Consider the following 16,908-nt stretch of genomic DNA (forward strand, 5'->3'; position numbering starts at 1 on the left):
TTAATGTTTTATGAATCTACTTCCTTATGTTAGTTCTAAAATGACTACATCCCAGTTCCAAATTGTGTCTCCTCACTATTTTAGAATCAAATGACTAAATCTGTATTGATTTCATCTATGCCATTTGTGATTTTTTTTCATGTTTCCTTTAACCATTATTTTTCCAGACGGAAGAATCTTCAGTTAGCCTTTCCCCATACATCATGTCCTTATGCTATCCTGTGATCATTCTCTTACTTTTTCTGGATTTTCTCTTATTCATGATATCCTCTTTGAAGTGGGGTGATGTATATTACGAACAGCATTTTAGAAACATGCACCATCATTTTATGTAATATAAAGATTTGGTTATCGTAGGATTATTTTCAATTTCAGTTTTATGAAGCAAGGATTTTTTTTTTTATGGGTGCAAAACCTTTTTTTTTTCTTTTTTTAATTTAATTTAATTTTTTTCAATATATGAAATTTATTGTCAAATTGGTTTCCATATAACACCCAGTGCTCATCCCAAAAGGTGCCCTCCTCAATACCCATCACCCACCCTCCCCTCCCTCCCACCCCCCATCAACCCTCAGTTTGTTCTCAGTTTTTAACAGTCTCCTATGCTTTGGCTCTCTCCCACTCTAACCTCTTTTTTTTTTTTTTTTCCTTCCCCTCCCCCATGGGTTTCTGTTAAGTTTCTCAGGATCCACATAAGAGTGAAACCATATGGTATCTGTCTTTCTCTGTATGGCTTATTTCACTTAGCATCACACTCTCCAGTCCCATCCACGTTGCTACAAAAGGCCATATTTCATTCTTTCTCATTGCCACGTAGTATTCCATTGTGTATATAAACCACAATTTCTTTATCCATTCATCAGTTGATGGACATTTAGGCTCTTTCCATAATTTGGCTATTGTTGAGAGTGCCGCTATAAACATTGGGGTACAAGTGCCCCTATGCATCAGTACTCCTGTATCCCTTGGGTAAATTCCTAGCAGTGCTATTGAAGCAAGGATTTTAATCAGCCTTTTGACCATATCAGCAAACTGGGCCAACCCTTGAGTGAAAGACCTACAGTGAGCCCCAGATCCCATTTCTCCAGCAGGACCCAGAGTTCAAAGTCTCCCATTTTAAATTCTAACATTTTTTTGATTTGTAGTTTAAAAAATGCAAGTTTTGCTTTGAAAATAATATTGCATTGTCACCGAGGCCTAGTATATGATCTATGGATCTCTTTGCCTACTACTTAGCAAATATTTATTGTATGCCTGCTATATGCAAGGCACTGTTCTAGAAGATAAAGGTAAACAATGAATAAAATAAGGGAATAGATGCTTGTTGACTAGACAAAAAGGTGTATTACCAGCTCTTGAAACTCCAGATGAGTTAAATAAAGAGACACATGAAGGGACTACTTTCAGAAGTACAGTCAGGGTTAAGGGAACAAACAAGGGATAGCGAGGTCCCCACAGATTAGCAATATTGTGAAACCATCACTCGCTAGATCCAGAGGCAAGGGGATGAACCATCGTTAGGTTTATTTCTACAACTATTGTATTTGTTTCACCTTCTTCCTGACCGTGTTTGCTTTTTCGGCTTTTCATTTTTCTATGTTGTCTTCTTTGCTTTCTTCCTTTTTTTGTTATATAGATGAAAGGAAATTTTAAATGACTTTTTTAAAGATAGAGTGGCTATAGTTATTGAAGACATTTAACTTTTTTGCTTCCATAACTCTTCCCTTTCCTGATGTTTGCAAATTTCATAGGGGGGTTATAGATTCTCCTCTCTAAAAATCTATGTAATTGGGGGCACCTGGGTGGCTCAGTGAGTTGAGCATCTGACTCTTGATTTCAGCTCAGGTCGCGATCGGGTTGTGGGATCGAGTTCCGCACCAGGCTGAGTATGGAGCCTGCTTGAGATTCTCTCTCTCTCTTTCTCTCTCTCTCTCTCTTTCTCTCTCCCTCTGCCTCTCTCCCCCATGCATTCTTTCTGTAAAAAATGAATACATAAATACATTTTAAAAAATCTATATAATTCTCTTTTTTTGGATCATTTGGCCGTTATACACTCAATTTTTTCCACACTTATCGTTATTTACATATTGAATCCACTTCAATGTACATTGTAAATTTCTCATGATAAAACATGCCCATTCTTAAGATTTTATTTAGGAAAAAAGCACATAGGACAGTTTGGCTGGGTCTGGAACTGTTACATCACAGCATTTTCTCCGATTTTCTACGAACCTTGTTTTTGTAGCGTCTGAGTCTAAGGGCAGTCTGATTTCCATTCTTCTTTATAGAAAATATTTTCTTTTTGTATTTGTGCTGAATCCCTTATCCTATAAGTTAAAAAAAACTTTTTCAAAATGTGTCTGATACATACCCACCCCCTCTCTCTACCTGAAACAGAAAAGTCTTGTCATTTACTGAATCGTGGTTTGGGATTTGTTTTTTGTTTTCTAACTTAGGAAACTTTTTTCCTATTATACTTTTGGTTATTACTTTTGTTTTATTTACTGTTTTTTTTTTTCCCCAGGAATATTTATTATTTTAGCCCGTCTCTGTTCTCTTTCTTCCATACCTATTACACATTCCTAGTTGTGGTTTTTAATGTTTTGATGGGTTTTTTTTCATCAACTAGGCCTAGTTACAATAATCAGACAAGACCTGCAGGATGCCCTTGCTTATTTACCCCGTCAACTGAGACGGCAATGGAGTCCTTTAGCCCAGTTTTGGATGATGATGAGGCTTTCCCACTAATGTGGCATTACAACACTGGGGTGCTATTTTCTCCTGGTCCTAGTGGTTATATAGGAGGAAACTGATACAAATTTAGAACATTCTGAGGAACCCATAATTGTTCATTGACCAGGAGTAGTTTACAGAAATTTGTTTCTTCCCAACTTGTCCCTGACCCACGGCCCCCTCTTTCCCCCCTTTTCTTCTCAATCGACTTCTTTGAAAGACTAGTTAATTTTAAATAACTTCACCTCTTCATCTCATCTCCATCCCTCGACCGACTGCATGAGACTTCAGCTTCTCCCATTCTGCCAAAACAGTCCTTGTAGGATTTAACATCGACTTCCCAACTCCTAAATCCTACAGCCGCATCGTTTACCTGATGATCTCTTCTATTTGTTGCTTATTTAATTCCTTACGCTGTTTACTTGGCCAGATCGACGATAACCACCTCTTCTTCCCTGCCTCCCTTCTATACTGTGCCTTCTTTTCAAGCCCTACCTGTGTTTCTTATCTACCCCTTTTTATACCAAATGTTGCCTGCCTTGACTTCTCTCTGCCAGACCCAGCCAGATCTAGGAGGCTTTATTTTATATTAACTAGTGACAATGAAAAACTAAAAACTTACTAAGGAATAACAAAGTTCTCTCCTAATATTTCTGTATTGGAAGTAAATAATCATGAAGTCTCAAAATAATTTTCCACAGTTAGAAAACCCCAGAAGAGAGCACAGGCAGTAATTTCTCTGACATCAGCTGTAGCCGCATTTTTCTAGATGTCTCCCGAGGCAAGGGAAACAAACGCAAAAATAAGCTATTGGGACTACATCAAAATGAAAAGCTTCTGCACAGCATAGGGAACAATCGCCAAGACTAAAAGACAACCTACTGAATGAGAGAATATATTTGCACAGTTAGAAAACTCCATTTATAAGTAGGTTTTCACAAATATTGCTCCTTATGCTGTTATTAAGAATAATGTAACCATCAGTATTCACGTAAAACTTTCTTTCTTACTTTTTCATCATCAAAAATGTTTTGTAAGTTAGGGAATGCATCGTCATTGCACGTCAAAAACACACAGACACGTAATACATATTCTTTAACAAAATTTTTTTTTAATGTTTATTTATTTTTGAGAGAGAGAGAGAGCAAGGGAGGGGCAGAGAGAGGGAGACACAGAATCCGAAGCAGGCCCCAGGCTCTGAACTCTGAGCTTCAGCACAGAGACCAATGGGGGGCTCGAACTCACAACCGTGTGATCATAACCTGAGCCAAAGTTGGACGGACGCTTAACCCGTTGAGCCACCCGGTGCCCCTTAATACACATTCTTTTAAGTTTTGTTTGTTGAGTACTTTTTAACATGCGCCCCCACAGTCGAAAGCCCAGATCAGTCAGTTTTTGACCTGGGACCGGGAGGAGGAAGGTGTTAATTACCACGTTGCCAGGAGGTTTATGAACTGACATTAACATCTCAGCAGGAGCAAAGGTGGCGCCATAGCAACTTCCCGAGAGCCCGGTGAAGAAAAGCATCATTACGTGCAGATTTATTTCCAGTTACAAAGCCTCACACTTTTTATTTTAGTGATACTGCACAAATGTTATCTTTAAAGGACATTACTCTATTAGTAGCATAATTACCTTGCCATCTTTATTATCTGTATAATTAAAACATAAATACTTTACTTCTCGGTGCAGCAATTCAGTGAAGGTACTTGGTTAATATGTTAATTCATCTTTTAAATCTATTATGGCCACACTGCAGTCAGCACTTTTGAGGTTTGGTGAACGCAGCTGGATTTTGAGAACACTCCCAGCAGGGCTGAGAAACTAATTGCCCGTGGTATTTAGATTATTTTTAAAAAGATATTTCCAAGAATTGCGTATATACTGGTTTTTGAATGCGACAACCACATACTCCAAAGTTAGTCTTGACAAATTAATTCTTCTGGCTGATTTTCCTGGTAGAATTTATGCTCAGAGTGTTCTGTTTAGTAAAGTGAATTTAGAGCTATCAGGGAAATCTTAATTATGAATCTAAGCATTTTAGGTCAAAGACTCTAGAAGAGTTTCAGATCTTTTTTATTCAGGGAATACTAATCAGGACTACATATATTTTAAAACCTTTCAGAAGCCACATACTTGAGATTTAAGTATTAATCGCACCATTTACAAAAGTAAAACAGTCATGACCTGCCTGAATCCTCAGTTTAAGTGAAAGGAGCAAGGGATTAAAACGATAGGATTACAGGACATGGTTCATAATTGGTTTAAGACAAATGAACAGAAGTGTTAGTGATGTAGCCAGTGCCAGTTGTGACCAGGTTGCTGTGTTTGGAATGAACAAAGGCCAAAAGTGATTGCAAAGGTGGTGACATGTGAGTGTGGTTCCGCTTCTGCAAAAAAGGGGGCAATTTGAAAAAACTCACGGTTAAAAGAAGACAGAGATCCTCTATTAACTTTAAAGTGGACAAGCAGTTATGATAAGTTCTGAGAATATTCCTAGAAACACAAGTTAGTTGTAATATACATAAACGATGAATTAGTTCCTCGTGCAGAAGTCACATACGATCGAAATTAGTAGGGCGGTTTTTGCGGAGATTTTTTATTCTAACAGAATAGTCTCCTCTTACGTATATCAACATCCTAAGAGCATATCTTACACGTTCTTCTATTTTAACCACGTAAATTGACTTCAAAGGGTAATTAATGGAAAGGCAAACCTACGATGACGCTTTTTGGAGGACTGTAAACAAATTAGCAAAGAATTATTTGTAAGCTGGTTCTTTTCAAACTAGTCTCTGATTCCTCTTACGGCATTAACATTGAGTTTGGTTTAATATATCTTTTTTCTAGTACATGCCTTTAATAAAGAGTAACTTACGGGATGCCTGGATGGCTCAGTTGGTTGATCATGTGACTCTTAATTTTGGCTCAGGTCATGATCTCATGGTTTGTGAGATCAAGCCCCACGTCGGGCTCTGACCTGACAGCATGGAGATTCTGTCTTAAGATTCCGTCTCTCTCTCTCTCTCTCTCTCCCTCTCCCTCTGCCCTGCTCCCCCACTTGTGCAGTCTCTCTCTCTCTAAAAATAAAAACATTAAAATAATAAAAATAAAAATTTAAAAATAGCTGTAGAACACAAAACAAAAAAATGAGGTTTTAACGTTCTAATTTAGTTTAATGCAGTGCTTGCTTAGTATAGTAATGAGGTTGTCATTTATTTAAAAAAACGAAAGGAAATCAAGAGAAAAACAGTAGGGAACAAAAAGAACATTGAAAATACTTTGATTTTTAATTAAGTGTTTCATAATGGGGTGAATATCATGGTATGTTCTTAGAGTCACAATTTTATTTGTTTTCAAATAAAAAAAAAAACCATGCTAATGTATGTTTAGGTTATATCAATGGCAATTTGGCAATTAAATATTTATTGTAATTTTTGCTGCAACAGCATTTATTGTAACTTGAGATAAAAATGATTATGATTTTTTGATATAAGATTATAAATCCCGAAGACTTGGGCTCATTCTCTTTTATTCATTTTTACTTTCTCCACTTCTCTCCTTTTCTCTTGAGTACCCAGCATGCCAGTTTGTATGTCTTAGGCATTCTTCAAGTGTTGAGTTTTGTATTTAAAATAAACATCAGATAAACAGGGTTTTGTCCTTTCTAAAAAAAAAAAAGCCTTTATTTATTTACTTTGAGAGAAAGAGACAGACAGAGCTGGGGAGGGGCAGAGAGAGGGAGAGAGAGAATCCCAAGCAGGGTCCACCCTGCCAGCACGGAGCCCCGTGCGAGCTCGAACTCATAAACTGGGAGATCATGACCAGAGCCCGAATCTAGTATTAGGCGCTTCACCGACTGAGTCACCCAGGCGCCCCAAACAGGGTTTTTGTCCTTAGTGAGAAGACAGCATTGTGTGAACATGGCACCGTGCCAGGCAGCATGACAGGCGTTAAATAAATTTTTGCTAAATCTGAAACTTGCCTCTTTCTTATCGTAGAATTTTCTTTGCCCTAGTACTGATATCATACAAGGGAACAGGAACTTAAGCTTTAATATTCATAAGTCACTTTGCATAGTCACTGTGTTCTAGAGGTCGAGTGGGGGAATATTTTATTTAGTGTAGAGCTTTGTGACTGAGGCTAAGAAACGGCTGGAACCTCCTGTCACATTTTAGATGAGGAAGTAGTTACCCTTGCATGGTTTTTTGCGGCAAAAATCCTGATTAATTTTTTTCCTTTTGGTTTATGAAAGCTGAGAATAGAAAACTTTTTCACGAACAAGAGGTTGAAAAATGCCTCGTAGCCCTTTTGGGTTCTGAAAACGACGGAACTAAAATTGCTGCTTCCCAAGCGATCTCGGCAATGTGTGAGAATACGGGCAGCAAGGAATTTTTCAATAACCAGGGTAAGCAAAGCAGAAAAAACCATTTCGAACATTTTTAGGTCCCCAGTTGTAGTTTAGCTGGGTATTCACAAAACCACATCTTCCCTCTCTTTTTCTGTAGGGATTCCACAGTTAATCGTGCTGCTGAAGAGTGACAGTGAAGAAGTGAGGGAGGCCGCCTCCCTGGCCCTGGCCAATCTTACCACATGCCATCCCGCTAATGCAAAGTAAGGAGAAACTCAACGCTGACTTGTTTAGGGGTATCTAACAGTCCAGGATGTTCTCATTTTAATATTTTGGCTTTCCAGGCAATTTACATATTCTTTCAGATGTTCTCTCTTGGGTTACTCCTCAGGAATCCTTATGAAAGTCAGAGTCATCAGATGGCCCTGATTTTCAAAGATGCTGCAAAATCTTGACTCTTCTGGGCTGATTGGGAAAATGGGTGAGCCATCTGGTTCAGCTCACAGTCTAACTTTTGTGGACGATTCCAGAAGAAACAAAACGGGATGGCTGCTGGAAATATTAAAGGCAACTTTGTAGAAACATTTGATAAATCTAGAGAAAATTTAAAAGATCCGTTTTATTTATTTATTTTTTAGAGTTTATTTATTTATTTTTGAGAGAGAGAGAAAGAGGGGGGAGACACAGAATCCAAATCCCAAGCAGGCTCCAGGCTGAGCCGTCGGCACAGAGCCCAACATGGGGCTAGAACTCAGGAGCTGTGAGATCATGACCTGAGCTGCAGTAGGACGCTTACCCGACTGAGCCACCCAGGCGCCCCTACAAGACCCATTTTAAAAGGACATAAATATTAGGTAAATCTAGAAACATTTTAAAAAGTCAATGGAGGGGCACCTGGGTGGCTCAGTCGGTTAAGCGTCCGACTTCAGCTCAGGTCACAATCTCGCGGTCCGTGAGTTCGAGTCCCGCGTCGGGCTCTGGGCTGATGGCTCAGAGCCTGGAGCCTGCTTCCCATTCTGTGTCTCCCTCTCTTTCTGTCCCTCCCCCATTCATATTCTGTCTCTCTCTGTCTCAAAAATAAATAAATGTTAAAAAAAATTAAAAAAAAAAAGTCAATGGAAAGCAATATATTTATGGGTAAACACTATGTGGAAAGATTGGAAAGGAGTGCCCTCTATATTCTAAGCAGTGTGGTATGTGATCTATATTCAGCACAAACTTTAATTACCAAGATGATCTGTCAGCAGATGAGGAAACCGAGGCTCTGCAAGGTTACCTAATTGTCCTGGGTACACACATCTATTAAAATGGCTGAGCTGGAAATTAAATCTGGAATCTGTGTTCTTTCCTCCACAGAAGATTGCCTTATAAAAGAGCGAGAACTTCTTGAAAGAAACGTTCATAAATAAAATAATTATTTACCCTCCCTGTATCTCATTTGGTATGTTTATTATTAAGGATTCTCTAGAGAAACAGAACCAATAGGACATAATATACAGACATGAGAAGGTTTATTATAGGAACTGGCTTATGTGATTATGGAGGCCAAGAAGTTTCATCATCTGCCATCTGTAAACTGGGGAACCAGGAAAGATGATCTCTTGGTATAATTCAGTGTGAATCTGAAAGCCTGAGAGCCGGGGAAGCCGGTGTTCCAGGCTGGAAAAGATGAATGCTCCAGCTTAGGCAGAGAGCAATTCACCCTGCCACCTTTTCGTTCCATTCGGACCCTCAACGGATTAGACGATGCCCACCCCCATTGGTGAGGGCCACCTTTACTCAGTCTCCTGACTCAAATGCTAACCTCTTCCAGAAACACCTTCACATATGCACTCAAATAATATTTTACCAGCTATCTGGGTATTGTTTCGCCCACTCAAGTTGACACATAAAATCCACCATCACGATACGTAAGTTATTAACTTTTGTGTATTATTGCTTTATGGCATTGTGGTGAGATTACTCTTTTCTAACTTGAAATCGATCTTCCTCTACCTCCATCATATACTTAATCTATTTCTTACCCTTCCTACCCTTTCTTTCCCTTTCTCTACTCCCACACAGTATTTTATGAGATCTTAATGGAATGACTAAAAATCTAACAATGCCCGATTAAAATACAGCCAAAATAGGATAAGCATCAGAACAAAACTGTGTTCCTTTAATAGCTACAATCTTTGACATAGCAATTTCCTAAATTCAGGGTCATCATTATCTATGTGAAAGTACACAAATTTCTAGAATATTGAGTCATAATAAGTAGCAATTTGAAAATAGCATTGTTCCAGGATAGTGGTGCCAGTGAAAAGTCTTACCAGTGACATTAAAACACTTCTATCTTGGGTGCATTTAGATTGATATATTATCTAAAATACTTTAATAGGCCTCCAGAGTGTATAGATGTCTTAATTTGATGTGAGTTTGCCTGGCTTATATAATTTCACAGTTTTATACAAAATCATAGAAAATTAGGATGTGAAGTAGCTTCTGAAAGAGGCTCCTTCAGACTTTCTCTTGCAATTCAGTCATCTGTTACACAGAACTTTGTCATCCGACTCTATGGTTCCATGTTGTCAACACAGAAAGGTCAACTAAGACTAAATGTTGCCACGCGTCTCTTTATTTTTGTGATTTATTTTTATTTTTATAAAATTTTAATGGCAGGTATGTCTTTAACCTATTATATACTGTCCATTCTGATCATTTTTTTCAATATGTGTTTGGTATGGGAAATGGGATGTGAATGAAAATGGTTGTCTCTTGAGATATCTCTTATGGCTATGGATATCTGTCTCTCTTGAGACCTATATACTTTTTACTTTGGACTTTTGGAGCTAAAAGATACTGAAAATGAATGTTTTGGGGGAGGAAATGGAGTCAGATTTGACATATTTGTGCCAAATGCTGAAGACTGGAGTTGGCAAAGATTCTACAGTCAACCAAAAGGAATGAAAACAAATAAACCACATTGCCCATCCTTCTAGCAAGCCTCCTAGAGCATTAATTAGAACCAAAACAGAAGAGACAATAACCATGATTGATTATTTTTAATCAAAAGTGTATTCTACTCAGATTGTCTTTAAAAACATATTAGCTTAAACTCTGCATTGGTGAATATTTCTGGCATCACGTTTTAGAAGCAGGGCCTTGGATCACTTTTCTTAGCTGCTGGGGTGGGGGGGCAGCACGTGAGGGCATGGGGGGCACGTGGGGAAGGGGAAGGCCTGAGTTGTGACTCTGCTGCTGGGGGGGGGGTGAGATTGGGGGGTAGAAAGAATGTTGCTTTTCTGCCACACCTAAGTAGTAAGAAAAGGCAAAAACCCAGAGCTAATGTCTTTCAGGTGCAGTGGGTAGCTGTTCGGATACTTGATAATTGCCAGCCTAATTAAAAAGAAAAATTTGCAATTAAGCATTGTGAATACTAATTTTGTTTGTTAGAAGACAACCTCTTCTCTGACATTCATATCTCAATGTGCCTAAAGTGGATTTCTAATTATTTTTTTTAATTTTTTATTATTCAAGTTTATTTATTTATTTTGAGAGAGAGCAGGGGAGGGGTAGAGAGAGAGAGAGAGAGAAAGAGAATCCCAAGCAGGCTCTCTGCTGCCAGTGCAGACAGAGCCTGATGTTGGGTTCGAACTCACAAACTGTGAGATTACGACCTGACCAGAAATGGAGAGTCACATGCTCAACCAACTGAACCACCCAGGAGCCCCTGGATTTCTAATTCTTAAAGTCAGGGCACCTTCTGGAATTGGAGGCCCGTTTTATGCATTGAGTGATCTCTGGTATGTTATGATTACATGTAATGCTGGCGTAATTTCCTTTATGTAACAACGGATTTGGGGGGGAAAGTGGACTCACACCGAAAACACGACGGAAAGTGAAAGGACAGTGAAAAACCAGAAGGTCTGACATCAACCAATGCCCGTAATTGAGAACAGAAAGTGATCGTTTGTATTGTTGTGTTTTTACATGATTTGGATCACAGAAGCAACAGTAGAAACTTACCTCTAAGACTTTTCTATTTTTACTTTTCATTCTTTATTATCTGCAGGGTAAAGATCACTTAAAGTGGATAAAAATATGGAAAGGCCATGAACACAAATAAAATTAACAATTTGAGGGGCCCCTGGGTGGCTCAGTTGGTTGAGTGACCGACGGGCTCATCATGATCTTGCCATTGACGAATTCAAGCCCTGTGTCGGGCTCTGTACTGACAGTGTAGTGCCTGCTTCAGATCCTCTGTTCCCCCCCTCTCTCTACCCATTCCCCACTCGTACACTCTCACTCTCTCTCAAAAATAAACAAACATTTAAAAAAAATAATTTGAAGGCATAGGAAAAAAAGGACAAGAACAGCCAGATTAACTTATTTTATTTAATGTTTATTTATTTTGAGAGAGAGAGAGAGAACATGAGCGAGCACGTTGGGGGGTGGCATAGAGAGAGAGGGAAAGGGAGGGAGAATCCCAAACAGGCTCTGAACTGTGAGCCCAGAGCCCGATGTGGGCCTCAATCTCAAGGTCCGTGAGATCATGACCTGAGCTGAAACCAAGAGCCAGACGCTTAACCGACTGGGCCACCCAGGCGCCCCTAACCATATTTGCTTATTTAAAGTGATAGAAGGAGAAAGAAAAGTGAAATCATTTATAAGCGAATAAATAAAAAGTGAGAAGGCTAAGACAACCCTTGTAGGAAGAAATAGATGAAAATAGAAACCTAAGAGCAATAATGAATTCTGTATGAAAAGGTAACCCATTTAGTCACTTTGGGCACCTCTCCTTGCTTCGTTCACTGCTAATCTTTCTGACAATTCTCCATTTGTAATACTTCTTGGAAAGGAGAAAGTTGTTGATTTTTGATCCAGGAAATAGCATCTCAGCGAAATTTCAGGTGATCTTTACTTGCGCTCTCCTGTCCAATTATTCATATTAAAGTTGTACATGATTTACGCAAATAGTGAGGGAATTATTATTCGTGGTTGACGTTCTTCTGAGGAGCAGAGTCCACACATTACAAGAATATTTTAAACTGTTAATTTATAACATCACTGCCATCTGTTGGATCTGATCAGAATTAGAGGTTTTGAGTTATCTGAAGACTAAAAAGACTTTCATGTTTTTCGTTTTCCTTTCCAACACGAAGTGAATTTTGGCTATTAGTAAACGAGGAAAAGATTAGAAAATAGTATGGTTGTTGGCAGGATAGCTTTCAAACGATGCAGTTATTTTAGGAAATAAGACAAGGAATAAAATAAAAATACAAAGAGTAGGGACGCTTGGGTGGCTCAGCTGGTTTAGCCTCCAACCTTGGCTCAGGTCACGGTCCCACAGTTCGTGGGTTTGAGCCCTGCATCCGGCTCTCCGCTGTCATCACAAAGCCCACTTAGGATCCTCTGTCCCCCTCTCTCTCTGTCCCTCCCCCGCTTGCACTCTCTCTCAAAAAATAAATAAAAACATTTAAAAAAATACGAAAAGTAATAATACAATTAATACCCATAGATAAGTAGGTAATAACTGGTTTTGCCGTAGAAAACACATAATCTAGTCTCCGTTGTTTGTTCACAGATCATACTAACTCCTGATTCTTTCTGCTTATTCTGTGTTACCTCCGTGAAGAACTGGGTGATTTCCCTTAAGCTTAGAGACCTTCTTATCTCCATTTCTTTTCTTTTTTTTTTTTTTTAATTTTTTGTACCCCTTCTTGGGCTTTCCACAACAGCAGTGACTTAAGAGAGTTCTAAATGACAGCACATATAATGGTTACCCACCCCTCCCCCCCCAAAATGATTGATTACTGGGCCACTGCTGGTCTCCATGACACGAGGGTCAAAGAGCTCTTCTGTGGGGACCCTTCTACTGCTGTGTGACCTATAAGTAAGGAGTATACCCCAAAGGGATCCCAGAAAGAGCCACAGTGCCCCCAGGTTGAACGGGTGTATGTTTGAGTAGTTTGGGAACTTTTGAATGTTTTTTTTTTATTATCTGTGGATAACCTGTCATTTCGTATTACTCTTCACTAACGGAGAAATAAAGCATTGACTGAATAGTTTTAAGCCCTAGCAGAATTATTCGTGGAGTACCGTGCCTAAGAAAGCCATGTAACGTGTAGAGAAACCATTTAAAAGGTATGTCATGGACAGAACTTAACACAGAACTTCAAGAAAAGGACTTCATTTTATTCACAGTGACCCGACTCCCTGTCAGTCATTTGGCATTGGCGTTATCGGGGAAGATTCTGGCCCGAAGTGATTTTCTTCTTGGAATGTTAAATCTCTGTAGTGTGTATAAAAAGCACTTTCAAAGCTTTTTTTTTTTTTTTTTTTTTTTTTTTCCCATTCCCATCCCATTAAATAGAGTGAGGAGAAGGTAATACATATTTATTTTTATAAATACCTCTTTATTTGTAGACTCAAGTGTAGACCAACGCTGTTTCTTAGAATGGCCTGTGTTGTGCATGTGGGGCTGCACCGAATGACGAGAGTCCTTTTGAAGGAGAAAAAACAGTCTCTCTTAAAGTTGGCAAAACACCACAAAGTTCACCTCCATCTCTGCCCTTCTACAGGAAGAGGTGGGATGTATGGCTTTGAGATGGCTGGAGTTGTGTCATTCCACCCTTTGAAATTAAAAAAAAAATGTTTTTTAATGTTTATTTACTTTCGAGAGAGAGAGACAGAATGCGAGCGGGGGAGGGGCAGAGAGAGAGGGAGACACAGAATCCGAGGCAGGCCCCAGGCTCCGAGCCGTCAGGACAGAGCTCGATGCGGGGCTCGAACCTGAGCTGAAGTGGGCCGCTCAACCGACTGAGCCACCCAGGAGCCCCCCACCCTTTGAAATGTTAACGTCTGTTCTAGAGCATACTTTGTGCCCAATACACACAGGTTCACTTAGAAGAGGTAATCTTGTCACGGTGACTGCTTTGTTACTAAAGAAACATTGACTATAGAACGAATCCACTGTGATTTACAAAATTAAAATGCGGTCTCACGAAAAATGCAAACTCATGTCATAGACTCGATGTGTCCAGTCTAAGATAGACTTAAGAATGCTGCAGCTGTACAGTTATTGTCTTTATTGCGTGAGGGTTTTTCCCTGGGAAAATGTTTCCAGGGCTCTGTTTTCCCTGCCGAGCAGTGAAGGGAACCGTGTCTTTATACTGACCCCTAGTGGTACTTAAGGAGGAAGTTGGGGGAGGGGCAAAACATTGGCAACGGAAAGATTGCTCTGTATTTTTGTGGAAGACACATTAATTTAATTTGAAACACCCTCTGGTGTGTCTAAAGTAATAGCTTAAAACATTATTAAAATATTGTGATCTGGCAAGCATTTCATTGTGTTGCTTTTAAAGAGAGAATATTCTACCACTAACAGTGTGTTAATGCTTGAGTTTGTCTTTGGTCCTTTGTAAGGGGCAGTCGTTTAAAAATGTTCTGACACATTCACAGTTCTGGTGGCTGAGTATGTGCCGTGATATATAACCACACAGGATTAATATAATATGCTTGGACAGCATCAGTTAATCGCATCGTTATCGTAATTACTCTAGAGTTGATTTTTCGCTCTTGACTGTGTACCGTGGAAAAGAATATTTTGTGTTAAAATGCCTGTTAGTATCACTTTGTCGTAAGATGCTACCTCCTTTGAATTAGAATGCTCACAATATGAGCGACCTACAAGATAAATAAGCTAGTTTCATAACCTTTTAGGAAATTCAGTTTTGTGCATAAGGATGTTTTAAACTTTTGTATTAAGGTTGATCCCTCAAAGAACTCAATGTGTTATTTACCATTTTAAAAGACTTCTGAAGTTAACAGATGAAATAAATGGGAAGAGTCTTTGAGGTAAATTTAAAATTTCTTCTTTTTTTTAAAGTTTATTTATTTTGAGAGAGAGAACACGAGCGGGGAAGGGGCAGAGAGAGAGAGAGAGGGAGAGAGAGAATCCTAAGCAGCCTCCATGCTGACGGCACAGAGCCTAATACGGGGCTTGATCTCAGGAACCATGAGATCATGACCTGAGCTGAAACCAAAGTTGGACACTTAACTGACTGAGCCACCCAAGCACCCCTTAATATTTATTCTTGTGTTATTTCCATCCAAGTTTACTGAATGGATACTTTTCTTTTCTACCTTGATTCCTTCTCTGGCCGGAAAAAAATCATACTGGATTTGAAGAAAGAATGAAAAGTTGGATTTTGCAGTAAACCAAGTTGATTCCATATCCCCATTTTGTGTTCCTTGTTGTCTAGTCAACTTTCACAAACGGTTTAAACTTTATCGGCTACCAGTTTTGTGAAACTCTGTGAATCCCATGAAGTGATCAATTAGAAAATTATCTATGCTGCTTTTATTACCCAGAGAGCAGATGCTAACATTTGCATTAACCTTATTTTAAAGTTGCTGGTACCTCTTTCCAGTTTAATTCCCAGCAGTACTGATTTTCCTAGAAAACTATCAAATTATTGTGCGATTTTTTTTTCTCTTGCCCTCTCAGTTTGAAGCAGTAGTTAAAACCTACATAAATTCCATTTTTACTTATCCTTGACGTTTCATATTAATCATTTTCTGTGTGTTTTCTTCTTCTCTGGAAATGGCTTTTCTTGATCATTGACTGCACCTAACTGGGAAAGGCTTGGGTGGGATCCCGAGAATGTCCCAGCTCCAGCCCTGCAAGTGTTGGAGATTTGACCACTTAGCCGAAGAGTTGTTTGAAAATGAGAATTTCATACACACTGGCAAATTTGGAAATATGGTGTTTTTCCGTGGTCCGAGAAATCGAGACAGGATATGGGAAAATCCCTGCACCGAGGCTCACTGAACAGGAGTAGACAATGGTGGTGATGACAGTTGGGCCAGGCATTAAGCTAAGTTCCTGAAATGGAATATATTACTAAATCCTCGAAGCAGTGCCATGAGGCAGGGATAATTGTTAGGTCCACGTTGCAGATGAGGAAACAGAGGCACGGTCTTTGCTCAGGGTCACGGCGGTGGGGTCGAGCTACGCCGAAGCGGACTGCTCTGTACATCCCTAGGGAGTTTGCCACAGTGGAAACTTCTAGTCTGCACTCCTGCAACTGCTCTTTCTCTCTGCCTCCTGCTCAGTGTCTGAGTCTGAACTTTTCCAGATCGTCACTGAAATGCTTTTCTTTGCTTTCCTGATCTCTTTGAATTCTTCCAGACTGGAACGGCCGTGACTCCTTGAACTCCAGTAGGGTGCTTGGGAGGCATGAGCTTTCATTTCCTCCTTTCCTTCCTCCCCTCCTTCCTCTTCTCCCAGCTTCCTTTCCCTGTTATCCCTCCTCCACTTCCTCTTCTTCCCCCTCCTTCTATAAAGGGAATAAAGAAAAGGGAAAAAATATATCCAATGGTCACTAAGAATTTCCCCACTATGCTACATATCAGAATGGCCCATGGCCCACCACATTTCTCATTCCCTGAGGAATGATGAAATGAACCAGGTAGATCTTGGCGCTTTTTTTTTTTCCTTTTTCCTGGAAAAAAAACCCCACCGTACTTTTTTAAAGCTTCAGAGATCGATGGTTATAAAAGGTTATAGACTATAAGTCAGACCACCATAGTTTTAATCCTGTGTTGGTTGATTGACTTGCCTGGTGGTTAAGTCTTAGTCTCTCTAAATTTTCTCTCTCTCTTAACTATAAAACAAAGAAAAGTGAGCCTAGATTACCTATTATATTTTGGGTATCTGAATAATTACCCTCTGTCTAGTATCCTAGGGCGTTTGGAACAAAGCTTCCACTAGGAAGGATGGGATTGTTCTTGACCTCTTTTATTGTTTTATCTCAAAGGTGAAGGAGGTTATTACT

At 39.4% G+C, this 16,908-nt stretch overlaps 1 protein-coding gene across 14 annotated transcripts in view; it reads left to right on the top strand.

Moving 5' to 3' along the window:
• Window positions 1–16,908, top strand: part of ARMC3 (armadillo repeat containing 3) — a 106,030-nt gene that overhangs the window by 48,589 nt on the left and 40,533 nt on the right. For all 14 annotated transcript variants that reach the window (XM_078450351.2, XM_078450343.2, XM_078450349.2 and 11 more), the window contains 2 exons: window positions 6,989–7,141; window positions 7,242–7,347. In XM_078450351.2, coding sequence (XP_078306477.2) covers window positions 6,989–7,141; window positions 7,242–7,347 — 259 coding nt within the window. The remainder of the gene's footprint in view (window positions 1–6,988; window positions 7,142–7,241; window positions 7,348–16,908) is intronic.

Source organism: Panthera onca, chromosome B4 (genome assembly GCF_046562875.1).
Source record: "Panthera onca isolate mPanOnc1 chromosome B4, mPanOnc1 haplotype 2, whole genome shotgun sequence".
NCBI classification, from domain to species: Eukaryota; Metazoa; Chordata; class Mammalia; order Carnivora; family Felidae; genus Panthera; species Panthera onca.